The sequence below is a fragment of the Bos mutus genome, chromosome 26 (assembly GCF_027580195.1).
Source record: "Bos mutus isolate GX-2022 chromosome 26, NWIPB_WYAK_1.1, whole genome shotgun sequence".
NCBI lineage: Eukaryota > Metazoa > Chordata > Mammalia > Artiodactyla > Bovidae > Bos > Bos mutus.
The window spans coordinates 40,271,551-40,299,173 of NC_091642.1; the positions used below are offsets into that span (position 1 = coordinate 40,271,551).

At 43.2% G+C, this 27,623-nt stretch overlaps 2 protein-coding genes and 1 long non-coding RNA gene across 3 annotated transcripts in view; 1 reads left to right on the top strand and 2 right to left on the bottom strand.

The window, feature by feature from the left end:
• Positions 1 to 8,980, top strand: part of LOC138985803 (uncharacterized) — a 34,446-nt gene extending 25,466 nt beyond the window's left edge. The window contains exons 2-3 of the long non-coding RNA XR_011462769.1: positions 3,228 to 3,329; positions 6,005 to 8,980. This is a non-coding gene — a long non-coding RNA (uncharacterized lncRNA). The remainder of the gene's footprint in view (positions 1 to 3,227; positions 3,330 to 6,004) is intronic.
• IFIT3 (interferon induced protein with tetratricopeptide repeats 3) lies at positions 1,950 to 12,414 on the bottom strand. Its single transcript, XM_014478291.2, has 2 exons — positions 12,274 to 12,414; positions 1,950 to 3,873 (listed from the first exon to the last, which is right to left on the bottom strand). The coding sequence occupies exons 1-2, from the start codon at positions 12,276 to 12,278 to the stop codon at positions 2,421 to 2,423; spliced, it is 1,458 nt and encodes a 485-aa protein (XP_014333777.2). The 5' UTR covers positions 12,279 to 12,414; the 3' UTR covers positions 1,950 to 2,420.
• Positions 12,415 to 18,803: 6,389 nt separating this feature from the next.
• On the bottom strand, positions 18,804 to 27,515 carry IFIT2 (interferon induced protein with tetratricopeptide repeats 2). Its single transcript, XM_005896039.3, has 2 exons — positions 27,505 to 27,515; positions 18,804 to 22,443 (listed from the first exon to the last, which is right to left on the bottom strand). Exons 1-2 carry the CDS (start codon positions 27,507 to 27,509, stop codon positions 21,057 to 21,059), a joined length of 1,392 nt encoding a protein of 463 aa, XP_005896101.1. The 5' UTR covers positions 27,510 to 27,515; the 3' UTR covers positions 18,804 to 21,056.
• Positions 27,516 to 27,623: the final 108 nt, after the last annotated feature.

The following is a 27,623-nucleotide window of genomic DNA, read 5'->3' on the forward strand; positions in this document are numbered from 1 at the left end:
GGCATTATTTTGGGGGATGCGCACACAGTTGTGAGCAAAGGAGATGGAGTCCCTGCCTCCTTGGTCTGACACATTTAAGGGGAGAGGTCCGTGATTACCTTTGTGGAGATTTACCCCACTCCTCCAACTGTCTTTTTGTGGACAATCTTAGAAGCTCCCGGGACATGCTACGTGATAGCAAGTCAAACCTGCCATACAGATATTTGTGACAGTCAGGGTGGAGGTAAAATGGAATTGATCTGGAAGTCCCCACTGGGTACTCCTTTGGTAACACTGAGTATGGCCCCAGGTAGTAAGAAGGAGCAGATGACAGTGAACACCGGCAGTTCATGTGACTCCTTCTGTGTCTCCAGAGGCAAAGATCTGTGAGATCAGAGTCACGCACCAGGAAATGCGGGTTGGGGATGTGTTCTTGGACAAAGGTAGATTGTTGCTGTGCAGGCATCTTTTCAATAACATTATCCAGGCGAAAAATAAATCACAGCCCAGTTTGTAGGTCAGGACCAGTCAGCTGCGTTTTCTGGGAAGCTTCAGCACCGTCTGGAGGGTGAATGAGACTCCTTCAGAGTGCAGAGGGACTGCATTGGGCAGTGTTCATGATCCTTCTGTGAGTCAGCTACCTATATAGTCTGAGGATGGGACTAGGTACCCCTGTTAGAGTAGCCGTGCAGAAAGCCTCCAATTTCCCCTGAGTATCCAAACTCTTTGTGTCCTTGAGTATATGTGTTGGCATAAAGATAGGTAATTATTCACCTACCCCAGAGCTCTAGCTGTCTTTCAGGGCAAGAAATAGCCAGGCCCTGCCTTCATCCCCAATCACTCTTCTGCCTCAATCAGGCTTTCAGTGTTAGTCTCCATGGTCATATCCCTCATAGGGGCCCAGTGTCCCCTCTGGAACTGGTCACACGAGACAGTGCTGCTCAAGGTCAAGGCTGGCCTGGAGTCAGGAGTTCACTGTTGGACACCTAATGGCTCCCCAGCCTTGCTGGAGCCAGCAGATAACTCAGGGGTGGGGGGCACCCTCGTTGAAGTCTGCTGCTCCTACAGCCAGTGTAGCTGACTAAATAGCTTTTCAGGATTGCTCTGCTGCATGACAAAGATTCAACTTTCTGGCTTTCTACTCACAGTCCAAGTGGGAATGCCAGTTCTTCTGTCTTCTCTGGGATCTGGTATATTAATTTAACGATTTTCCTCTGCACACAGTCATCAGAGGATATCACTGGAAAAGTTTATGTGCGCTAGCCTTTTAGTGGGTTGAGCGGAGGTTGATAGGGCTCTTGGTCCATCACTTGGTTGCACAAAGCAAACAACCCTTGTAGATTTCCCAGCTGAGAGGAGAATACTTGAATGTTTTTATTCACCCTGGAGGTTAAATATCTTTGGCCAGCCTAGTCTTGGTACCCTTTACACTCTGGTGCACCTTGGTCAACAGCAGCAGATGTTAACTGGGCCCTGGGCTCAGCTGAGGCCCCTGGGCTGGAATGAGAGTCACAGTTCCCAGAGCCACAGATGGACTGGCTACAGGGTGAGGGTATTAGTGCCAAGGAGAAGATAAAATGGGTGTGTTGAGAATAGTCTAGTATGCCTGTAGCGATTACTTACCATCCATTGCAAGAGAAAGTTTGAGAATTGATGTCACTCTTAGTCACACACACACACACACACACACACACACACACACCCCATATGATTAAATCTATCACAAAAATTTATTATAGTGTTACTATCAAGAATATGGGTTTCTTAGGTGACTCAGTGGTAAAGAATCCACCTGCAATGCAGGAGACATGGGTTCTATCCCTGGGTTGGAAAGATTCCCCTGGAGAAGGAAATGGCAACCCACTCCAGTACTCTTGCCTGGGAAATCCCATGAACTGAGGAACCTGATGGGGCTGCAGTCCATGGGCTCACAAAAGAGTTGGACATAGCAACTAAATAACAACAACAAATCAAGAATATATATTTATTGTACTATCACTAACAAAAATAATATATAGCTGAAGCCAAAAGCAAGACATAAGGAACATTCCAGGGTTGGTCAAAAGCTAGTCTTCCAGGGGGCCCAGAAGCCTGGATAATAATGGGGTGAAGGACATGAGATTCTGCTGATAGTCGCCAGTTATGACCCTGGCAAGAGGGGCAGACACAGGGCTGTCTGGAGAAAGGAATGCCTCATGCAGGCCTGAAGCACTGTTTCTGCTGACAGTTTAAGACCTGCAGACCAAAGAACTGTGTGTAGCTGGTATGGACAGGGAAAACAGTTGTGAGCAAGCCACTCTCTAGAAATATGCCTTAAAGCGATAAGCAGGACCATCTTGCTCAGTAAGCTCAGACTGGGGATCTGCTTTCCCAGCCTTCTCCCCTACAATGCCAGGCTTGCTCCCTGACTCTCTGTTCCTTTTCTTCCTCTCTGTCTCAGCTCAGGGGTCGGGAAGCTCTCTGAGTATAGAGCTGTCTGCATCCTGCTCTATTTCCTCACTGCCTTCTTCATGCTCAGTTGCTGGCAGGAAAATGCTGCCTATGCCCGAAGGGCTGTTCTTTAGGAGGTGATCCAGAGCCTTCTCATAGCATTCAGCCGCCTGAAGCAGGTCTCCATTCATCTTGTGAATTAAGCCTTGGAGAGACCAAGAATATGGTACATTCTGTGGTAGCTGGTTATTAGCTATATTCTGTAGCTGGAATTTCATCTTTTCTTTCTCAGTTGATTCTGTGCTTATGGATAAACTGTCTAAAGAACATTGGACTGCAGTGTGTTCGGATATCTCACGATCCTCCTGAGGATTGCAATCATGCTGATGGAGCTCTTGTCCCTTGGTGCTGGGGAGCTCCTTACTGAAAGCTGTCTGATAATATTCTTCATTTTCCAGGAACTCATCAGAACATGCATGCAGAGGATTTAGTCCCTTCTCAATCGCTTTACTCACATAGTTTCTAGCATGTTCCCTCAGTTCTTCAATCTTTTCTCCTTTCCCGCTAGCTTCAGATTCTCCTGTATGTTGAATTTGCTTCACTTTTGCCCTATAGCAGCATGCTATCTGGTGATAGAGGTAGGGATTGTTTGGTATGGATTCCAGTGCCCTTAGCAACAGTCCAATTGCTTTGTCTAGATCACCTTTTCCTCGGTAAAATTTGGCTGCACTGCGAAGGACATCTGTTTGACAAGGAGCTTTTTCCAGAGCCTCTACAACCAGCTGTTCCCCTTTACCTTGTTCATTTGTCTTCTGCAGCGTCAGGGCCAGGAGAACTTTGATGTACTGATTGTCAGGACTCAGCTCAACGGCCTGCTTCAGAATTTCCACCGAGGACTGCTGCTCCGGCCTGTCATCCAGGTAGTACATCGCGATGGCCAGTCCCAAGGAGAATTCTGGGTTGTTGGGTTTCTCTTCCAGAGCCTTCTGAAAATACACCTTTGCCCTTTCAATTTTTTTCCCACCGCACTTTACCAGTGTCCACCCTTCCTCACAGTCCAGCTCAGGACATTCAATACTGTAAGGATTTGTGAACTTCTGGCAGACTCGTTTCACCTTGTCAGCATAAAGCTGAGCATCTGCGAACCTTCCCAGGTGATAGTAGACCCAGGCGTAGTTCCCCCAGGTCACCAGGCTCCTGACCTCCGCCTGGTCAGTGTGCTCTCGCTGGATCCACTCTTCGGCTTGCCGCAAGCATTCCAGGGCTGCTTCGTTTTGACCCTTCAAGTGTTTTATGTAGGCCAACAAGTTGTACTTTGTAGCTTTGAACTCAGAGTTTAAAAATTCAGTCTGGTTACACACTCTGTCTTCGAGGTCATGAGAGACACTTCCTTTCTTAAATAAGTTCCACGTGAAGTGGCATCTCAGCTGGGGAAGGATTTGCTCCAGAGAATTCTTGTCCTCACTGTGGAGAAAGGAAACAGTCAGTGTGGTGTGCGCCTGCCCAGCATGGCGCCCTGCAATGCAAGTACAGGTGATTTTGTGTCAACCCGACTGCGCCCCGGGGTGTCCAGCCTATCCAGTTAAACGTCAGTTCTGGTCGTGTCTGCCAGAATGTTCCCAGAAGAGAAGAGCATTTGAATCAGTTGGCTGAGTAAAGCAGATTGCCCTCCCCAGTGTGGCTGGACATCGTCCAGTCTGTTGGAGGCCTGAGTAGAACAAAAAGGCACAGGAAGGGTCACTTTGGTCTCTCTGCCTGTCTGCACTAGCTGGGACTTTGGTCTTCTCCTCCCTTCTGACTGTGACTTACACCGTCAGCCCTCCAGTGTTCAGGTCTTTGGACTCAAGCCTGGATTTATGCCACTGGCTTCCCTGCGTCTGCAGCTCACAGACAGGGGATCATGGATTGTCTCAGCCTTCATAACCACTTGAGCCAGTTCCTTACAGTAAATCTCTCTCTCTGTTGCCCTCATGCTTTAAGCTGATAAAATAAATATGTTTAAAAATTATTGGGCTTCCCTGGTGGCTCAGTGCATTGGCTCTTAATGCAGGAGACACGGGTTCTATCCTTCATCCGGGAAGATCCCACAAGCCGTGGAGCACCTAAGCCCCTGTAGCACAACTGCTGAGCCTGTGCTATAGACCCCAGGAGCCACAGCTGCTAAAGCCCACATGCCCTAGAGCCCATGCTCCTCAACAAGAGCAGCCAACACTCTGAGAAGCCCGAGCACCACAAACTAGAAAGTAGCCCCCACTCACGGCATCTAGAGAAAAGCCTCCACAGCAGCGAGGATTCAGCACAGCCGTAAATAAATAAAAATTTTTAAAAATTATTGTAGCAGTCATACAAAAACTCAATGAGGGTAAACCAAAATGTGTCCAATTATATAAAACTTCTTTCCTTACAAGGAACAGGGATAAAGCTGAAGATCCATTTTGGTTTCACTGCTGAAAAACATACAGAATAACATAGAAAAACCAATTTTGAGCTCAAAATTCACTAAAGCCTTCTTTTTCTAGCTTTTACATCCTTAATGTAGGATGGATTCCTGGGATGGAGAATTCTTGGTTGCCCACCTACCAGCTTTGCCTTGCATTGCGGTCATCAGCTTTCCTCAGAGCTTAAGTGGGAAGGTACCAGGAATGGGCTTATATATTTGATCTCAGCTGGTTTTCCTGTGTTATTCTGTATGTTTTTCAGCAGTGAAACCAGAATGGACCTTCAGCTTTATCCCTGGCTGAATGGATTCCCACCACTGCAGCGCTCAAAATAGTTTACTTCTTGGCTAGCAAACACATGGGAGAGCCTGGAACAACAGCATTTAGCAAATGCCTTTTGCCTACGTCCAGCCTTCATGAATTGGGGCTGACAGCAACCTGCAGTGTGTGTGTGTAGCTCTCACTAATACATACCTCTAAGTTTTCCAAGACAGAGGAGACAGTACTTTCTCTTGCTTCCTAGATTTACCTTTCTACATCTATGGTCTATGCAGGAAACCCACAAAGCCCATCCCTTCTATCGTGTGAGCAGCTATGTAGGAAGTAAGGTTAAGGTGGATAAGAGGAGAGCGCCACAGTTGGAGGAACTGAGGTCTCTCTTGCCTGTTTCAGTTATGAAGTCAGGTTTATTTAGCCATCCAGTGACCCTTCACAAGGCTGCCTCTTGGTGTCACTTTGCTAGTGTTTAGGGATGCTGAGAAAAATAAAGGTAATCTCTGACCCTCAGAGCTCACAATCTGGTTAGGAACCACGTAAAGAAAGAAACGAAAGCCCAGGGATGTTTGCCACTGTGTTACATGGTTTTGTTCTTTTCCACACTTCCCTACGGTGACACAAAGACCCATGAAGGCCTGGTTTCAGTTTGATTGAAGCAGTCACTCTAAATAGGCCAGATCCCCAGAGAGGATACATTTATTTTGAAAAATGACAAACAAAATGGACATATTTGTGTTTTGTAGTTGGCGGATACCAAGGGAAATCAGTTGCCTTAATTAGTTAAATAAATTACCTAAATTCTCAAAATGTGTTCTCATGTCTATATTTTCCTGGGGCTTGGGGTGTAGTTTATGGATTTTGTACTCTTCCTTTTTTCTCAGTAGATTCTTGGCACCATGAAATTGGAAAGAGCCTCCAGAATCATTAAACCCACCACTGTCCGCAATTTTGGATTTCACGGACTGGCACAGTTTCAGAAAATTGTTGAAGCAAACAGGGCTGCCAACTTTTTGGCAACACTGACGTGGGGAGAAAATTCATCAAAAGGAACCAACCATCTACGTTTGCTAAAATTTTATCTAAATAAGAGAAAAAGAGAGAAAGGAAGCACTTTTATTATCACCGAAGAAGTGAGACTGTAACCTCCGAATAAAGGAAAGCTCTTTAAATTGTCAAACACATTTTTCTGTAAGAGGAGCCACTGACTGTATTTGGCAGTTTACCGTGGCCCAGCACTGGCCCTTGCAGTGAAAGTTGCTCAGTTGTGTCTGACTTTTTGTGACCCCATGGACTGACACAGTCATGGCATTCTCCAGGCCAGAATACTGCAGTGGGTAGCCTTTCCCTTCTCCAGGGGATCTTCCCAACCCAGGAACTGAACTGGGGTCTCCTGCATTTCAGGCAGATTCTTTACCAGCTGAGCTACCAGAGAAGCCCAATGTGGGAGACCTGGGTTCAAATATGAAAGGCATTTCATGTTTCAACACATGTTAACTTTGCTAACTGCCCAATTAGGAAGTTTAGAGGAAAAAAAAGCATGAGTTTCAGGTCAGTAAAATGTGTCTGCAGATTTGTAGGTGTTATTTAGGTGCCTGAGAACAACAGGTAAAAATACTCCAAGGATTAATAGAGAATATACATCCAACTTCTCAGTGAGTCTGCAGAAAGACAGGTGACCTTGGATGTTTTCATTTCAGCAGAACCAGAAATCACCTTACCAGTCTGATAACACTTTTTTCCCCCCAAGAGTAGTAGTGGGGGTGCATTGTCGGGGCAGACAGCAGGCTTTGATGTATCAATGAACCAGAGGGATCTTTGCACATCAAATTTAAAAGCACTTATTGATATTCTTCTTCCAAGATGAAACATATTCCAATCTTCTCATAAACTTCAGAAGATCTCAATTGCTCAAGAAAGTAGGGCAAGCAGAAAAGCTCACCCAACATTCCTAAACCTGTGAGAGAGCCTGGAGTATGGAACTCCTGGGGACATTGCATCCATACCACCAGTTCACCAATGCTAAAGCTGGCCATGTTAAGAAATGTGTGGTAACGCTGAACAGTTTATTCAGGAGGATAGCCAGCTATGTATGTGGCTTCATGATCACAAAACCTATTGAATGTTAGAAATCAGGTCTGTTGATTTCCCTAAGCCTTCCACCCTAGGTTGCCAGTTTGCTTAGATATTTGATACCTGATCTCCCCTGGAAGTATGATTTAGAGCAGAGTATACTGGGTTGGGAGTCCTGAGATCTGGATAAGAAGAAACATGAAACCCAGAGCCAGTATCCAGGGGTTAGCGTTAAAATACTGTTGCCTCAGTGGGTGAATCATTTGTGAATCTAGTGATTAAAAGGAAAAAGTTTTAAAAATAACTATAACTACAGTAATTGGTTAATGTACACACTAGGTAAAAATATACAAATTGTGCCAACAAAAATATAAACTATGGGAGGAGGAGAGAGTTAAAAAGGTAGAGTTTTAGTATGTGTTTGAACTTGTTATCAGCTTAAAATAGACTATTATGTTTTGTAAAAAGCCTCACGGTAACCACAAAGTGAAAATTTATGATAAATGTACAAAAGAAATAGGGGGAAATAAGGAGAGGTTTGTGAAAGAACACAAACTTTCAGTTATAAGATGAATATGGTTGGAGGAGCTAATGTGAAACATGGCGAGCCCACTTGATAACACTGTTGTATAATTGAAATCTGCTAAGAGAGTAGAATTTAAATGGTCTCACCCTCCAAAAAATATATGAGGTGATGGATATGTTAATTAACTAGATGGAGGAATCCTTTCACAATGTACACATATATCAAATCACTACAGTGAGCACTTTCAGTATCTTACAGTTTTATATATCAATTATAAACATTTTAAAAAAGAATTATCTTAGACATTCTGGTCACTTCTATATAGTTTAGGTACGTGAAATACTCAGTTCCCCCCAAAACCTTTTGTATTTTTATTACCTATTAACTGTATGTTAGTTGATATGTTTACATGTGTCATATGTAATTGATGTTTATGAAGATGTTAACATATTTGAGTAGATCAAAATAAAATATTTGAAGATAATTCTGATTTAATTAAAAAAAATACTGCTGTCTTTTCAAAAACTAATACTCCATTTGCCAAAGTATCCTCAGTTACTAATTTAGCTCATGTATTTCTGCAAGTTGCTTTAAATACTTTCTCTCTCTCTATATATATGTATATACACACACACATAGATATATATATATAGTTGTTGTTGTTTTTTAGTCGCTAAGTCATGTCTCTGAGACACTTACTCCCTGTCTAGCAGGTCAGTAAGAAGACCGTTCAGAGAGACGTATTCTCCAGTCCTGAAAGGGCAGATTTCAAGGCAAAAACAGTCTCATCATGAAGTTTTACAGCAGTGAACTAATCCTTAGCACATTTGCTGAGAAGGAAATGCTTTAAAAATGACCGGGATAGCCACAACAAAACACACAAACCTCTGATTTAGTCCTTTCAAATATAAGAAACAAAAGAAGAACAGGATCCCCCTAGCAACTTTCTTCCAGGCCCCAGCTCCCACGGACCAGATTTTGCTGCTAAAGGGATCTGAGCACGCCTTCCTAGACTGTCTTAACAGCCTCCATTCCTTCCAGCCACCGCTGCTAGCTCTGCTGGGAGGAAGTTCTTAGTGCCTGACTCTGCACAAGACGAGCCACAGAAATAAAAGTGCGTGAGTCAATAACAGATTTACGATCGAATGAGTGCAATGCATCTGTAATCTATTAGCAAACACTGGATCAGCATACTTCAGGACATTACACTCACGAACAAGATTTTGACGAGATTCTCAACTTCCTTTCAGAGAAGCAGAGAATATTTACCTCATGATGGCTGTTTGCCTGCCATTCTGAAAAGCTGGGGTTCAGGCAGATTTTATTTTCTGCTTGTGGATCACAAGCAAATGCAGAGCAGGTTTCCACTCAGGATGCTAGCTGCTAGGTCTGTGCTTTTATAAAACAGAAAAGGAAAAAACTGAGGCAGTGCTAGTGAGATTCCTGCTGAGGAGAAACTGAAACTGAACGTGCAGAGCTGAACTCAGTTCCCCGCTGGGAGTACCCTTCTACACAGCTCCTGTAACTGCTTGTGAGTTTGCAAGAAGGCATTGTGGGTGCTGTGCATATTACAGGCTGTCTTCCCAGAGACTCAGATGCAGCCTGGAGGTGGACCTGGGCTCAGCAAGTCTGCATTTTAACAGGCATCCTGGAAATTCTGTTGTAGGAGCCCCTGTATCACATTTTGAGGAGCATAGTCCTGGAGCTCCTTTATTTTGTTTTGGTTTGGTGTTTTTGGCTGTGTAGCCAGTGGGATCTTAGTTCCTTGACCAGGAGATCACACCCATGCTCCCTGCAGTGGAAGTGTGGAGTCTTACCCACTGGACCACCAGGCAAGTCCCTGGAGGTATTTTGAAAAGTTTTCCATTTACTTATGAGAGATCATGTAATGTATCAGTGAGGCAGACAATCTGGAAGAGAGGAAAATAACCCCAGAAATCCTGGATTTCAGTCTTCTTTTTGACCAGCCTCTGGGAAAGTTCTTGAATCACATCACTTAGCCTCATTTCCTCAGCTCCCATCCCTGCCCAGCTACCAGATGCTGGCTCTGCTGGGAGGACGTCCTCAGCACCTGACTCTGTAGATCAGAAAGAGCCACAGAAATGAAAATGCATGAACTGGTAAGGTAGATTTATGATCAAATTATGAAATACATATTTAATCTATTAGCAAACACCGAATCAGCAAAATTATAAGTTATTCCAGGCCATTTTAGAAGATATCTTCTAAATTACCTTTTTTTTTCTTAACAACCAAATGATAGGAGACTGTGCCCTAGGGGTACGCTTTTACCCTTATCTAAGGCATGGTTCTGAGCACTCTAAGGAATAGTCCTCCCTCTCCAGCTAGGGACTCCAAGGGCCTAGACCGTCCAGTCCCTGCCCCTCCTCTCTAACACAAGCATAAGGAAGACATTTTGCGCTATTGACCAGAGCCAGAAGATGCTTGGCACTGGAGTGTGGCTCCTGGATAATGACCATGCTCTGACACCTACTTTTTATGTGACCTCTTGGCCAAGTAATTTGCCCTCTGAGACCCATTTTTCTCATCTACAAAATGAGCCTAGTTAAAAATAATAGGGTTGCCTTCCTGGGGCTATTGGTAGGATGATACAAGGCATGTAGACCTCTTAGCAACTACTGATCACATGAAAACTGTTACTGCCATGGTCACTGGCATATCAGTGTTATCATTTTAAGTGAATTCTGAGTGTGCAAGAGGGCCAACAGAGTTCCACAGTGGATTGGGCAGAGGAAGGCACTCATCACTCAGCCCGCAGGTGTGAGGTGTTTCCCCAGGGGGCTTCCCTGTTTGGTAATTTTTAGCACAGCCTCTGGGAACAGGGCTTCCCTGGTGGCTCAGTGGTAAAGAACCCACCTGCCAAGCAAGAGACTCCGGTTCCATCCTTGGGTCGGGAAGATCCCCTGGAGAAGAAAATGGCAACCCACTCCAGTATTCTTGCCTGGGAAAATTCCACGGACAGAGGAGTCTGATAGGCTATAGTCTACAGTCCATGGGTCGCAAAAGAGTTGGACATGTCTGAGCGATTAAACAACTGGGAACAGGCACCTTGATGTGGGCTTCAGTCCACCATAGTCCAGAGAGCCTCTCTCAGACTTCCTTGGGCCAGTGGCTTTGGACATACCCAAGCAAAGGTCACTACCAAACTTCTCAGGCAGACGGGATACCAAGACACTGGGCAGGGCTAGGTTTTTCTGGTCAACTCACTTATGCAGATACAGTTAACATATTCTTAACCGGGAGCGCATTATATAGGAAAGCTGATCTGAGGCATTTGACGGTAAATTCCTCTAACCACCCATCCCCAGATACAAGCCTGCAGAGCATCTGGAAGCCCTTGGGGCTCCTTGTACTCACTCGCTAAAAGATCACTAGAATGCCCCTCCCCAGTCAATCAGCTTCTCAATTCCTTCCCATTGTTGTTTGATGGGAAAGTTTTCCTTTTTTTTGGCTGTATCTTTCCTGAGGCTCTATCTGATGGTAGAACTCAAGCAGATCTATGGACATCTTTTAAAATCAAGTTTACCAAGATTATACTTTACATATACTAAAAAGTACCCACTTATAGTTTGATGAATTCTGACAAATGGATATACCCATGTAACCACCACCACTACCTTCTTGTAGACTATTTGTATCATCCCTGGTGTGCCCTGCTAGTCAAGCCCAATCCCACCCTCCACCATCCCCAGGCAATAATTGCTCTGCTTTCATTCATTAGAAATTAGATCAGTACTAGGAAAGAAATTGGGATACCTGGGTTTGATCCCTGAGTTGGGAAGAGGCCCTGGAGGAGCACATGGCAACCCACTTTAGTATTCTTGCCTGGAGAATCCCCATGGACAGAGGAGCCTGGCGGCCTACAGTCCATGGGGTCACAAAGAGTTGGACACAACTGAGTTAACTAAGCACACACACATAGGAAGGCAATTACATCCTTAAGTTTTGAAGAAAAATTATTTTCTGTTGCTCACAAGCTTTCATTACAGCAATAAAAATAAACTCTAAGCTTCGGGTTTGTTTTCGTATAAGAAATGGAAAAAAATGTCCATTTGTAAGGATTGTTTTTTCCACTTCCCATCTTGAAGTGATCAAATTTTCAGGGCAGAATTCCCAACACGACTTGGCTTTATACTACCAACTCCATCTTTAATAACATCTGCTGAAAAGAAATGCTTCCTTTTAGAATGACAAAAAGAAAGCCTCTTAGTTCTTTTAAAGGAAACAACAGAAAAGCCCCCAAAGAGTAATTTGTTTAGATCTAAATTTGAATTTGCAAACTTAGTGCCTGATTGGATTTAATCACTCCTGTCAAACCTCCCTCTCATCCAGCTCCCTGCTCCCAGCTCCTCCCCGTGAAGCTTAGAGAGTGTGAGTACACACACCAGAAAAAGTCACAGAAATAAAATGTGCCCATACTGATACAGGAACTTTAGTCCACAAGCACAGGACAAACTCCGGAACTTGCCTGCACTCGAGAAGCTCGGCTTACAATTTGCATTCAAGATTAAGGCTGCCTGCACCTTAACTCACCTCATTATGGCGATCTGCTCTCTGCTGTTCTGAATAGCTGGGGTCCAAGCTGGTTTGCTCTTCAGAACTCTTCCGAGTCTGCCTCAAGCAAAGACTGAAGGAGCTATTAAAAGAGACATGGGGTGGGGAGAATGTGTCAGCTGATGCTTTCTCTCAGTTTCTGAGTGATTGCCTTTATGAAACAGAAGAAATGGAAAGTGAAGCCGTGTTAAAATCAAGGGGAGGAAAAGGAAACAAGGTTGAAATCTATCATGACTCAGAAGAAGCAAATCCTTTAAAATCATGACTCTGAGAACTTTCCTGGCAGTCCGGTGGTTAAGACTTCTCCTTCCACTTGGGGAAGCGGAGCAAGCGGAGCACCGTTGGGGTGGGGGTTGGGGTGGTGCAGGTTTCCATACCCGGTGGGGGACCTAAGACCTCACAAGAGGTGTGTAGCGGCAAATAAATAAAAATCGCGATTTCAGGAATCTAACCTTAACGCTAGGGTGTGTCCCAGGAAACTGCATTTTTTAATAGTATGTAGGAGTCAGATATGACTGAAGCGACTTAGCAACAGCAGCAGCAGGAGAAGGAAAGGCATCCTTGGTAGCTCAGCTGGTAAACAATCCACCAGCAATGCAGGAGACTCCGGCTTCATTCTTGGGTCAGGACGATCCCCTGGAGAAGGGAATGGCAACCCACTCCAGTATTCTTGCCTGGAGAATTCTGTGGACAAAGGAGCCTGGCAGGCTACAGTTCATGGAGTTGCAAAAGAGTGGGACAGGACTGAGTGATTAATACTTTCACTTTTTTTTCCAGGAGATTCTTATGTAAAGGTTTCTGGGAGCACATGATGTGAAAGACTGCTCAAGAAATACTGTTGTAAAAAGTAGCTTAGACAAGTCATCTTACTTGTGGGAGACAATTTGCACCTTGATGTATGTGGCTCAGGCGCCTCTATGCTTAGTCTCTCAGTCGTGTTTGGCTCTTTGTGACCCCATGAACCATAGCCCACCAGACTCCTCTGTCCATGAGAATTCTCCAGGCAAGAATACTAGAGTGGGTTGCCATTCCCTTCTCCAGGGGATTTTCCCCACCCTTGGATGAAACCCAGGTCTCCTGCATTGCATGCAAATTCTTTATCATCTGAGCCACCTGGATTTAATTCAGTGTGTTATTTACTATCTCTGGGATTATCCATGAATCAAATCACTGAGCCTGAGTCCCCCCCGCCCCCCACCCCCATGCTAACTATAAGAAGCCAAGCCCTGGAATAAACCCTGGGCACTTAGGGTCTCTGAGATCCAAAGCAATCATTCGGTTTTCCCAGCTATAAACTGAGAAATAGTAACACATGTAGTATTGTTGGGTGAGCTGCCTAGCTGATAAATTTAGGTATATATGCTTTGAGCTCTGAAGGAGTAATACCCTGAGAGATTTTTTTAAAAATAGAATTTCCTATGATGTAAATATCCATGAAAAAAGATGGAGGATAATTCTCAAGGCTGATTTGAAGATCAAGGAATGTCAGTTGCCTAGGAGAAAGACTCCTTCTATTCTGAAGCTGCAGGAAGCAGAGGTTCTCGTGTAACAAGACTGACACTTGTTTGTTTTTTTGCACCAATGGGAGCATCATAGAACACTTCAAGTTCAGAGACTGTGTTATGTCCAGCCAAAGTAACCTGCACCTGGGAAAGTATGTAATTTTGTTGGTTGTCTTCCTTAACAATATGTTACACTGGTAGTGATAAAGTAACGTACCTTTATATCTTTTACAGTGTCACCCAGGTAAAAGGGGCTCCTGCATTTGGCCCCGTGCTTTAGAGGGCCCCACACACCACAGACACATAAAACATTTATTTATGTACATTTTCATTTATTTGCTTTTTTGACTGCATCACACAACTGGACTGCCAGGGAATTCCCAACAAACTGTACATTTCAAAAATAACTCATGGTGTCTCTGTTACTGAGAACCTGGTGCTTAATCCTGGCATAGCCAGACATGAAACCCTAAACATCCAGCCCAGGGAAAATGTGTCTCTATCTTTTGCCTTCTTTGCTCAGAGAGAAAGGAAGTTGTGTCATGAAGGTTTCTGTGTTGTGAGGGTGCTGATTTTAGGGATAGACACTATTTTGAACGATAGAAGTGATCAGAAGTCGTTAGATCAGAGAAAAGGCGAATTTATTGAACTGGCCGAAGGCGTCCTCTCATCCCAACTGCAATCTTACAGTATGAAGTTATTTTCCAGGGTAGTTGTACCAGCTGCCCATTTCTTGTTTCTCTTCTTGTTCTTATCCCTGGCTTATGAAGTGCTCGTGAATAAGCATGGTATTTACAACAGCTGCATATGGTAGTTAAATAATATTATGCCTGTTAAGAAATTCATAGTGTACTTAGACTTATACACCTGTAGATTTAGACTTACGCATTGAGTCATATTTTCTTCTGCTTTTAAACTCTTCCTTGGTGCCAACTTGCTGATTAATGGTTCCTGAGAATGGATGTTTAAAAATAAAATCAAGTGGGACCAGATTTTCATACCCACACCCTATCCAGAAAATAGAATATAGAATTTCTCCAACATGTCTCTTGAGAGCAAAAGTAATGATGGTAGTTAAAATTCGAATAATAAGAAGGGCACGACACAGTGCCAACAAATTTAGAGGTTAAAAATAGAAGATGTTGAAAGAAAAGCTTACCTTCTTTATGTACATTTATAATAAGGATGGCTTCCCTAGTGGTTCAGATGGTAAAAGGATCTGCCTGCAATGCAGGAGACTCGAGTTCAGTCCTTGGTTTGGGAAAATCCCCTGGAGAAGGGAATGGTTACCTACTCCAGTATTCTTGCCTGGAGAATCCCATGGACAGAGGAACCTGGTGGACTGTAGTCCATGGGGTTGGAAAAGAATTGGACACGGCTGAGCGACTAACTAACAACAAGAATACTCATTCTTTTTTTAAACAGTCATATTGAAACATAATTCACATACCATACAATTCACCCATTTTGGAGAAGACTCTTAACAGTCCCTTGAACTGCAAGGAGATCCAACCAGTCCATCCTAAAGGAAATCAGTCCTGAATATTCATTGGAAGGACTGATACTGAAGCTGAAACTCCAATACTTTGGCCACCTGATGCGAAGAACTGACTCACTGGAAAAGACCCTCATTCTGGGAAAGACCGAAGGCAGGAGGAGAAGGGGACCTCAGAGGATAAGATGGCTGGATAGCATCACCAACTCAATGGACATGAGTTTGAGTAGACTCCGGGAGTTGGTGATGGACAGGGAGGCCTGGTGTGCTGCCGTCTCATGGGGTTGCAAAGATGGACATGACTGAGAGACTGAACTGAAACTATACAATTCAGTATTTTATAGAGCTGTACAACCATAACTATAGTCAATTTTAGAGCATTCTCATTACCCCAAAAAGGATACCTACACTTCCTTGCTCTCCCCTCCAGTCTTCCTGGGCTTCCCTGATAGCTCAGATGGTAAAGACTCCACCTGCAATGCAGGAGACCTGGCTTCAATCCCCGGGTTGGGCAGATCCCCTGGAGGAGGGCATTCTTGTTTTCTTGCCTGGAGAATTTCCATGGACAGAGGAGACTGGTAGGCTCCAGTCCATGGGGTCACAAAGAGTGAGACATGACTGAGTGACAAAGCACAGCAACCGGTCCTCCTAGCCCTAGACAATCTACTTCTATCTCTTCACTAAGCTACTTTCTATCTCTTATAATTTGCCGACTCTGGACATTTCATATAAATAGAATCATACAATATGTGACCTTTTGTGAACGGCTTCTTTCATTTTCAGATTTCATCTCTGCTGTAGCATGTACAGTACTTTATTTTTCATTGATGAATAATATTTCACTGTGAAGATATACTTCAATACATCAGTTCATCAGTTGATGGGTCCACCTTTTGGCTGAGGTGAATAACATTGATATAAACATTCATGTTCAGGTTTATGTATGAATGTATGTTTTCATTTCTCTTTGTATACCTAGGAATAAAATGGCTAGGTCATGTGGTAACTCTATGTTTAACCAACTGAGGGACTACTAAACTGTTTTTCCAAAGGCACTGCACCATTTTTACAGTAAAGGTTTTAGTCGGTCTCCCTCTTTGTTGCCTCCTAAGAAGGTGTAGACTACCAGCAATGAGGCAGCTGTGCTGTAAATCATAAGGAAAATTTGCAATTAGACAAATCAAGTTACCTCCTTTCCCAAAAGAGATGATGGGAGAAGTGGTGGGGGAAGGGAGAAGACGGGAGCATATGGTCTCTGGTTGGATCCCACATTTTTCAGGTTGGCATCCCAGGTTGACTGTGCATATAGTAGGGATCCTGACACAGTCCTGTTTATCTTCAGGATTCTCACACTTCCACGCTTCCAGTCGCACCGGACACACATTGTGCACAATTGTGCAGGTCAGTGGACGTGATGGGGAAGAAAGAGGAAAGCGCTGTGAAAAAGGGGGCTGGGGACCGAGGTAACTGTAATTACTAAGTAATTGGCATTACTAAGAACCCAGATCAGGATAAGAGACATTCTCCTCAGTCAGTCCTTGGTATTGGAGGAGAGGGAGATGCACTGAGAGATGTGGTCAAGGGGCAGGGAATTAAAGTAATTCCAATTAATGTGTTTCTGTTTGTTATTCGTGGATAGTGAGATTTCAAGAAACATGAATTATATATGTAATTTTGTTGATTGTTTTCCGATCATTTCTTTCAGCTTTAAGTCCTCAAATAAATATTAAGTGTAACATGACATATGTCTCTTCTCTACCCTTCCTTCCTTTTTTCTTTTGGGGCTTCTGCTGTAGCAAAGGTTTTGGTGGCATGACTTGCGAGGACGAGGTTACAGATACCCGGTGTGCCTTCTTTAGCACTATACAGATGCCAGGGTTCCTCTCTCAAGGTCCGTGTGCCTGCCCATCTTACCTTCCACTAAGAACACTCCCAGTTCTTCCCCCCCAGGCACCATGCTGCTGCTGCTGTTGCTGCTAAGTCGCTTTAGTCGTGTCCGACTCTGTGTGACCCCATAGACGGCAGCCCACCAGGCTCCTCCGTCCCTGGGATTCTCCAGGAAAGAACACTGGAATGGGTTGCCATTTCCTTCTCCAATGCATGAAAGTGAAGTCGCTCAGTCCTGTCCGACTCTTAGCGACCCCATGGACTGCAGCCTACCAGGCTCCTCCATCCATGGGATTTTCCAGGCAAGAGTACTAGAGTGGGGTGCCCCTGATAATAAGTTACTCAGGCCAAGTAAGCTAAAACCTTCTTTTGAAATGGTTACTTGTCCAGTCAGTCCAATGGAATGAGTTTACCTTTGCAGCTGATGTGAATTGTATTTTCCATCAGAAGCCTTTTGACAAACAAAGATTTCACCGCTTCATGTTTCTTTCTATTCTTTACTTAACAGGAAAAATTCTCCCACATGTGTTTAGATTGCCTCCAGGATGGGGCCTGAAACAGAACTGGAGATACTTCCTCATTTCTCCTAGTGGACATCAGAAAAGGAGAGAGAACATGGATGGAACACAAGATGTAACAAGATCTGCTTCTGTGGAGGGCAGGGTAGGGTGTTTATGTACACAAAGGTACCTCATGGTGGTGTCAGGATGTAAGATAAAGCCCTGGACTCTAAAAGCTGTAGGGAAAAATGTTTGTTCTGATATTCAGTGAAAAGATTGTTGAAAGGTTGCTGCTGTGAGCTATGTGTTACTCTGGGATTTGTGACCTCCAGAGGATTTCGATCTGGGGTCAGAGATGAGGCTTGACTACTTGGAGCTTTTTTGTGTAGCAAAGTTTTATTAAAATATAATAGAGATAGGGAAAGCTTCTGACATAGACATCAGAAGGGGAAAGAAAGAGTGCCCCTTTGCTAGTTTTTAGCAAGGTGTTTTATGTCTGTTAGAAAACTATTAATCAGATAAGAGAGACACCTCAAGGCTGAGGGAGTTTCACCAGGCCCCTCTCCCACAATATGCCTTTTGAGATAGGATGGCCGTAAAAAAAATTGACAGGAATACTGGTTTGTGAAGCTATCATCAGCCCAAGGTGTGAGAAGAGAAAAAAATGTAGTCTTAGGTGGAACCATTTTGCAGAAAGGCAAATTCCAAAACAAATACATGGTTTCATTAACATAGTTTAAGAAAAACCTTTCCATAAGAAAAACGCATTGGTTAGCTCAAAGCGGAACCAAGTGTTGTCAACACAGAATTAAAAGAGGCCTTGTGTGTGTGTGTGTGTGTGTGTGTGTGTGTGTGTGTGTAGAGAAGGAAAAAACCAGCCGCAGCTTGCAGTTTATTTCCTCCTGCCACTTGGGGACCTCTGTCCTTCCTGCCTATTATCCCCGCAATGTTAGACCAGTCTGTGTTAGTTGGAACCAGTTCGTGCCCAGTGTAACATTGCATTTCTCAGTAGCTGAGTCTGGAAGATTTAAGGTACAGCCAAATTTCAGAAAAACCAGAACACACCTTTATGTTTGATCACATCTAAGGTATTTATTAATTAATGATTTTTCAGGCATCCACACTATGTATATTGAGGATCTCAAGTGCACACTACACTATTTTTAATACAAAAGATATTCACTATACTGTGCATAAAATCTCCAAGACTTATTTATCTACTTGTTGTAAGTTTATACCTTTAAACTACATCTCTCCTATTCCCCCACATCCAGCCCCTGGTAACTACCATCTAAATTTAATTCCAACAGGCAATCATTTTGCAACCCAGAGGGTGATTGATAGTCTCTTGCTGGGTCACCTGACTGTTTTGGTTCACACCAACCTTGATGTCTATCCCTGGTCATTCAGTATTTACCCAGAAAATCCCAATTGCCCCAGGCATACCATGACTTTCATGGTTTCCCTGAAGACTTTCAGGATTAAATGGAGTTTTATATCACCTAATACACAACATTTCTAATGGGGGGAACCTCCATTATTGACGACATTTCCCAGAAACGAGCACTAGGTCCTTAATCACCAAATAATTCCCCTGTCCTGCTGCTTCCCTATCGTTTTGAATCTGGGCTCATCAAAGCAACTGAGTTCATCAAAGCAAGTCTTTGTGTTGCAAAGAAATTTTCTCCATATGATTATAATCTACAAGGACAAAGCAGCATTCTTCTCTCCTTCCCTTTTGCCTACTCTTTCCCTCTCCCTCCTGGTAAGACATCTTTCCATACACATTTCCCCCCCTTTCTTTTTATTCAAACCTCCATGGACAAATTTAAGAGTCAGAATTTTTTCTCTTTTTTATTTTTTTAATTATGAAAGATTATAACACATCTATAGGAGACTTGGAAAATACAGAACAAGATTACATATAGTTTCACTATATATTACAATTATTTTTCAAGCAGATAAGATTTTTTAGTTGGAGTGTCAATATCAAATTCTCAAAAATTAAAAGAATGAATATACAGAGAATAGAAGCATATAGTAGACCTGAAGAGCACTATGAACCAATTCAAGATATTTTAAAGAAAAGCATTATTTTGGTTTCTAGCGTATTGTACAGAATCTACCTTTTTTACCCTCACTTGCTGTGTTGTGGTTACAGGGAGGACAGAGAAGGGGGAAACCTCCCTGCCTGCTTCCTGAAACACTTGTACTCTGGTCACCTGACCCCACTTCTAGCTATATTCCTTCCAGATTTGATGTTCTCTGCTCTCCAGTTTTGATGTTCTCTGCTCTCTCTTTTTTTTAAAAAAAAAAAAACACCTCTTTCCTCCCTTCAGTTAATGGGACGCTTGAACTCATGTTGTATAGAGTTTGTATAAACAGTCCTAGATTAAGACTTGTCTGGGGAGGCGAGGCAGAAGGCAGAAAGAAGGGAGAGAGGACCCCCCAGGCCTCCCTAGGCTTCCATCCCCCAGCCTTTGGATGGACACAGCACTCTAGTGTCTGTACAGGGTGTTGGGAAGGGGAAATTTCTGCTTACCCTTCAGGGTTCTTCTGGCTGATCTAATAATTAAATCGATTCAAGACAAATTAACAGGAGAAACTCTAAGTTAATTTCATACATATGGAGGTCTCCTAGTATACAGCCTAAGAAGTGACCAAAGCTGGCAGCTTTTATACCTTTTAGACAAAGAAATAATAAATTCATGAGAAACTGGCAAGGCAAAGAAACTTGGGCTTGGGTACTAATTAGTGGAGAATCTAAGCAGAGCTGATTTATGTAGCCTTCCCAGCCCTCAATTCCCTACCGCCAGTGACAAGGATGTCTCTCTGCCTCCTGGCATAGTGAAGGTACCTTTCTCATGGGAGATTTATTTCCTGCTCTGAGAGAAGGGTCAGACTTTTCTCAAGTAATAACTTCAAAATAATCAATATTCCATTTTGGCATATTTGAGGGAAGCCTGCCCTGAAATGTATCACAGGACCAACCTGTACAGGATCTAAAATGACTCCAAAGACAGAAAAACATTGCTGAAAGCGACCACAGTGTTATAGGTGTGAGACATCTGACTACTTTATAGAAACATAGCCATGACATCACCCCACAGAGGGAATGCCAATGTTCCCAAGAGGTCAGTTGGGAAATAGTCCCTTTACTGAGCCCCCGGACCTGCCCCCAGTCCAGTCCCCCTCCCAGAACCCAATTCAGATGTTAACACTGGCCCAGCAGAGTTCCTCCCCAACCTTGATCAAGTACTGTGTGGCCAGGGTCTAAGTCCACGCCTGTGCCAATTGTTAAATATTTTGAATACCAACTTGGTGGAGGGGTTTCAGATCTCTCTAGCAGTAGCCCTGTGGGTACCACATTCCACTTCCTCATTCCTCAGCTAAAGATGCTAAAGGGATGAGGTTTCCAGAGTCCAAACACCTCTCAGAGTTTTCCTCTGCTGGCTGCATGTCTTCATTCAGTTCCTGAAGAAACGCCAAGAGATGCAAAGCCTTAGGATCCGCTCTGTTTTTCGAGAGCTTGATATCGGCAAATCTTTGCAGTTTGTTTTTCATTTTTTCTCCTTCCTTCGACCCCTGGTTTATTTTCACACCCTGTGTGAAATGGTGGATGGCCTTGTCTTCACACTTCCTCTGGTACAGCTGAAAGTTGCCGTATCGCAGGTGGAGCACTTGTTTGGCTACGGGAGGAAGCTCTTTGCTGAATTCTTTTTGAAAGTAATACTCTGCTTCTTCATACTGACCGACTTGTGCATGGAGGCAGGCGAGATAGGAGCCGATACGGAAGAAATTTCCATTACTCTCATCAGCTCTCTTTAAATGATCTATAGCATGTCTTACTAATTTCTGTAATTCCTCTCTCTCCCCGCCCATTTTCTCTACTTCCAGGACTTTGGCCCTATAGTAGCACCCAATATGGCAATGCAGGTAGATGTTGTTGGGCATGCATGTTAGAGCCTTTCTCAGGAGTTCTATAGCAAGGTCCAAGTCACCTTTTCTTCGATACAGCTTTGCTGCCCCTCGAATCACATCTGTGGCCAATGGGGCTTTTTCCAGAGCTTCTTCAACTAATCTCTCTCCTTCATCTTTTTTATTCATCTTTTGAAGTTTCAGGGCCAGGAGGACTTTGACATACTGGTTGTCAGGATTCAGCCGAATGGCTTGCCTCAAAGGGTTAATGGGGTTCTGAGATGGTGGCTGGTTATCCAGCCGGTAGCTCGCGATGGCCAGTCCAGAGGCGAACTCTGGGTTCTTGGGGTTCTTCTCCAGAGCCTTCTCAAAACACACCTTGGCCCTTTCATTTTGGTTTCTTCCACACTTTAACCGTGTCCACCCTTCTTCACAGTCCAGCTCAGGACTCTCAATTCTGTAGGGGCTGGAAAACTTCTGGCAGACTCGTTTCACTTTGTCTACATAAAGCTGAGCATCTGCGAACCTTCCCAGGTGATAGTAGACCCAGGCGTGGTTTCCCCAGGTGACCAGGCTTCTGACTTCCGCCTGGTCAGCGTGCTCTCGCTGGATGAACTCTTCGGCTTGCCGCAAGCATTCCAGGGCTGCCTGATGCTGGCCTCTGCGGTGTTTTATGAAGGCCTGTATGTTGCACATCGTGGCTTTGAATTCGCTGTTCTGAAACTCAGTCTGGTGACACACTCTGTCTTCAAAATCATCCAAAGAATGTTCTCCCTCTACCAAGTTCCAGGTGAAATGGCTCTTGAGCTGCTGAAGACTATGCTCCAAGGAGTTCTTTGTGGTCTCACTGTGAAGGAAAAACAGAAATGAACATTCTAAGACATAGCACAGATTTACCCACGAGAAAAGGGGAGCATGACAAATAGGATTCTCCTTCTCCTTAACAGTGTTAACTCCAATAAAAAAGAAGAGTATCCTTTCCTTGGACTTCACTGATGGTCCAGTGGTAAGCCTCCACACTTCTACTGCAGGGGGCATCTGCAGCCTGATCCCTGGTCAGGGAACTAATCCCATGTTGTGTGTAGCGCAGCCAAAAAAGAAAAAAAAAAAAAGAATATCCTTTCTTTTTTTTTTTTTTCCCAGTCTTGGTATATGTGTTAAATACACAAGGAAGCAGAAATGGGGTGATCACAGGCAGCAGAAAAATTAGGAAGGGACTTCCCCGGGGGTCCAGTGGTTAAGAATCTGCCTTCCACATTGAAACATGTATAATATCATATAAGAAGCGAATCGCCTGTCCAGGTTCAATGCAGGATACAGCATGCTTGGGGCTGGTGCACTGGGATGACCCATGGTATGGGGAGGGAGGTGGGAGGGGGGTTCAGGATGGGGAACACGTGTACACCCGTGGCGGATTCATTTATGTTGATGTATGGCAAAACCAATACAATATTGTAAAGTAATTAGCCTCCAATTAAAATAAATAAATTTAAATTAAAAAAAAAAAGAATCTGCCTTCCAATGCAGGGGACACAGGCTTGATCCCTGGTCAGGGAACTAAGAGCCCATGTGCCCTGGGGCAACACAGAGCCCTCAGGTCACAATTAGAGAGAAGCCTGCGTGCTGCACGAAGAGCCCTACCAACACAGTCAACAGTAAAATGAATAAATATTAAAAAAAAAAAAAAAAGAATTAGGGAGAGGGCAGTGGGCAGGAATCTGAGTCTGAGGCTAGTCTTTCCTGAAAAAGGGAATTTTTATTAGGAATGCTGGCTCTTGGCTTTCTGCGAGGGTCTCTACATGCATGTGTGCATGCTAAGTCACTTTTATGCTTTGTGACCCTATGGACTGTAGCTCACCAGACTTCTCTGTCCATGGGATTCTCCAGGGAAGAAACCAGAGTCGGTTGGCATGCCCTCCTCCAGGGGATCTTCCCGACCCAGGGATTGAACCTGCATCTCTTACATCTATTGCATTGGCAGGCAGTTTCTTTCTTTACCACTAGTGACATCTGGGAAGCCCAAGGGTCTCTACAGGAGCAGCCAAATCTTTGGTAACTGATTTCAGGTTTGATTTTATATAGTTTTAAAGAAGTAATAGTCAAAATAGAAAACTTTGGAAAAAAAGAGAATATAGACTGTCAAAATAATAAAAGAACCAAACAAAACCAATTTGATAAAAGCTCCAAAAGTTTGGCTAGACAAAGAAAATCAGTTAAGGATTTACAACAAGCTCACATAATTAGACAGGAAACATGAAGTAATAAAAATAAAAAAAGACAAAGTAGGGAGAACTAAAGAATTTAAAACATCGAAGAGAAAATAGAGTTGAAGTTCAGAAGCACGATAAGGATGTCCTTATTAAAACAATAAAGAACTATAAAACTATACAGTTGAAATTTCAAAGTAAGTGCTAGGTAAGAAGGAAATACAGAAACAAAGAGCCATTCAATGTGTTACTTCTTTGGCAATTCCTTTTCTTAAAATGTTTCACTGATTTGATTTATTAATAATTTTGTACTTGTTTTAATTTTCCTTTGAAATTTAACTTTGACCCTCCTATGGTTTGCTTTTGAAGGAGTTTAGAACAAGTCTTCCCAAAATGTGCCATTTTGGCAAGTGGACTGTTTTGAGTGGAAAGCAATCAAGACCCAGTAGATTCAGTGCAGGAGACATAAGAGACACAGGTTCGATCCCTGGGTCAGGAAGATCCCCTGAATGAGAGCATGGGAACCCACTCCGATATTCTTGCTTGGAGAATCCCATCATGTACAGAGGAGCCTGGTGGGTTACAGTCCATAGGGTGGCAAAGAGTCAGACACTCCTGAAGCAACTATGCACAGACATACACTTTAGTAAAAGAGCAAGCAGGGGGCTACAGGAGTGTCATGGGCAGCTAGCATCTTTCATTATGGGAAATGTTCTTTCTCCTTGAGGGTGCCTTTGCAACTCTTCTGAAAAGATTTTTTTTACTCCTTTGTGTTAGTCCACTAAATAAACAAACAAGTAAATAAATAAGCAAAAACCAACCAACAGAAACAGCAATCAAATAAAATCCCTATCTTGAGTAAATTTGGAAAAGAGTAGGTTAAAAATCATTCATTACCTAAAATTGTTTTCAATGTTGTCTATGTATTAGGGTCCCTGAAATGTTGTTTATTCTCACTTAAAAATTTTTTCATGATATACATTAATCAGTTCTCATATCAGAAGCTGATATTCTATATATTATGGATTCTGACATAGACAACCAATAGAAATCTGGGAAGTCTTGTTATGTGGCAAGGATCACTTTTGAAATAATCGTCTAAATGGAAGATAATAGTCCTTCATTTTTTCCTACTCTCTATCTTTCACTTTTTATACCTCCCCTCAGTTTGATTAGACCAGGGCCAGGTACCCAGATTCAAGTGGAAGCTGGAAATGGAACTGAGAGGGAGTCAGTGAGTCTTCATACATTAAGAAGAGTTCTGTGCATGCTGGGGTTTGATGGTGGACAAGTTCCGTACAACCTGCTGTAGAAAGAATGACCCAGATACACGTGGAGAAGACTCAGTGACTGGGTCCCCCAAGCTCACCAGTGTCCTAGTCTAGTCTCCTGGGGTCATTAGATCCTGTGCATGGGTTCTCTGCACCATTCTAGGAACTTTAAATCAGTTCCTGCTCATTTCTGTTACTTGTAACAAATGGAGCTATAATTACCCAAGCAGAATAAACAAAAACTAGGAGGGAAAATGGGTAGGAGTTACTGCTTAGGGAAAAACTCTTCTTTTCAAAGCCTTCTGTACATGGGGTTCTCCAGGCAAGAACACTGGAGTAGGTTGCCATGCCCTCCTCCAGGGCATCTTCTTGAACCAGGGATCAGGAAGATCTTAGTGAAGATCAGGGTTGTCTGAGGCTGTTGATGTAACACAGGGAATGTGAGCCAGGAGAGAGCCTCACTTGCTATCTGACCTTGTAATGACACCAGCCTCTCCTTGCAAAGTTTATGTCCAATCTGGTCTCTCTTCCTTCTTAGTGAGGTTATGGGAAGATTCTCTTACTTAGCACATGGGTTCTTTAGCTCCTTTCTCATTGTGTACAGGAGCAGAGAGAGTGAATACAGTTGAGATTATCTCTCACATACAATACATATAGTCAACTCTACATTTACAAGATAAATACATTTAATATATACATGTATGTTAAATTCTTTTGAGTAGTCATTCAAAAGGCATCCAATTTTATTGTGTGGTTTTGAGTTTTTATTTCTACTGGTAAATTAGAACCTGGTCCCAGATCCTTGCATCCTGAACTCAGACTTGTGAGATTTGTGCCCCTGATGCCCCTAGAAATTCCAAGTATTTACACAGCAAACAATTTCTCCCCTTGCTTCTTGTCTGAATGAAAGCCACAGTCCCACTGTCTGCCAGGCTCAGAGCCAGTGCTGCCCCCACATTGTCTTAGAGCAGTACCAGCACCACCAGGGTGGGGTTGGGGGTGGGGGAGCCTATTAGAAACGCACAGGCTTGGATCTCAAGCCAGACCTACCAAGTCAGAGTCTTGGGGTTTGGGGAGGTTAGTATTTGAGCTCAAGTATCAGTCTTTAACAAGCTTTCTGTGAATCTTACTCAGGCTCAAGTTTGAGCCTTACACATTCTCTTACACCACAGGAGCAATGCCCAATAACAATCCCTGTAGCTAAAGAATCAAAGGAAATGAGAAAATGAACTGATGGGTCAGTATTATTATGGGAAAGATTCTAAGAGAAGGACATGCTAAAATTCTAAGAAACAGGAAGAAAGTTTCTAAAAATTCTGAATTACTATAGAAACTGACATCTGGAAGTATCTCAAACTATTATTTTCTTCCTATCAGGCAGAGGTGCAAACTAGCAGAAAAAATATATTTCCTCTAGGAAGTAAGTACCAGGGCTGGTATCCCTAGATTCTGGAGCTCCTAGGACTGAGGCTTAGCTATCCAGTCTGACTTCTTGACCCTTAAACTGGAGAAAATAGAATAGAAAGCTTTCTTCCTACTCACTGTGGGAACTCTTCCTCCCCAGGGAAATCTGATGTTTCTGAAATATGAGAAGATTTTAGAAGTGGGGACTGTTTTCCCCAAGCAGTTTATCTCCAATTCTTATGTCAGGTAGGAGGATGCTAGCCAGTCAGTAGCATTTTGGGGTGAAAATATTTGTTATTTTGCCAGCCTTAATACAAATCTGAGATGCATGAATACATTAAAAATGTTCCACCTTAGCATGAAGTGAGGTTGCTACCCTGAGTACATTTTTAACAGTATCTGCTAAAAAGAGACATGTCTCACTGTGGTTATATATATGTTTTCTTTTCCCTCATATTTCTTCTGATTTTTGCTTCATGTATCTTTGCTTCTTTGTTGTTAGGTATCTAATGGTTTATGATTATCTTCTTTGTGAAGTATACCTTTTATCATTAAAAATATTCATTTTTATGAAACAAAGTTGCATTTAAAATAAATGAAAAACATTTAGATCATTAAAAAACAATCTTATTAAAAGCCCCTCACTTATTCCTTTGGATAAGAAACACAGGGCAGTCTACAGGAGCAATTTCTCTAGATGGATCTTTAAGTGCAGCACCTGCCTGCTTTAATCTCTCTCCTTCTGCCCCTCCCTTCCTGCCTCATTGTTCTCCAGCCTCAATTCTCAGCTTCCCGGTGAGAATTCCTGCAGGAAACTTGACGGTGTGAGGCAGAAATAATTTAGGAGTAAACAAGCCAACACCCTAAAGACCTACAGAAGATAGAAGAGTGTAAGGCTGTAATCAAATACTAAGGCAAAACAACCTAGAAATTTGTCTTTTAGGAGCATGGCTATTGACAATTCAGCTTCCACAACAAGAAGGATTGGGCATTTTCACCACAATCAGAGAAGAGAGAGTCTTTTACCTCATGATTGCCGTGCACTTCTCAGCTGTTCTGAAAGACTGCAGTTCGGGATTCTGCGCTCTTCAGAAATCTTCCTCCTCTGCTTCAGTGGAATGTTAAGAGACTTATATATGAATGCA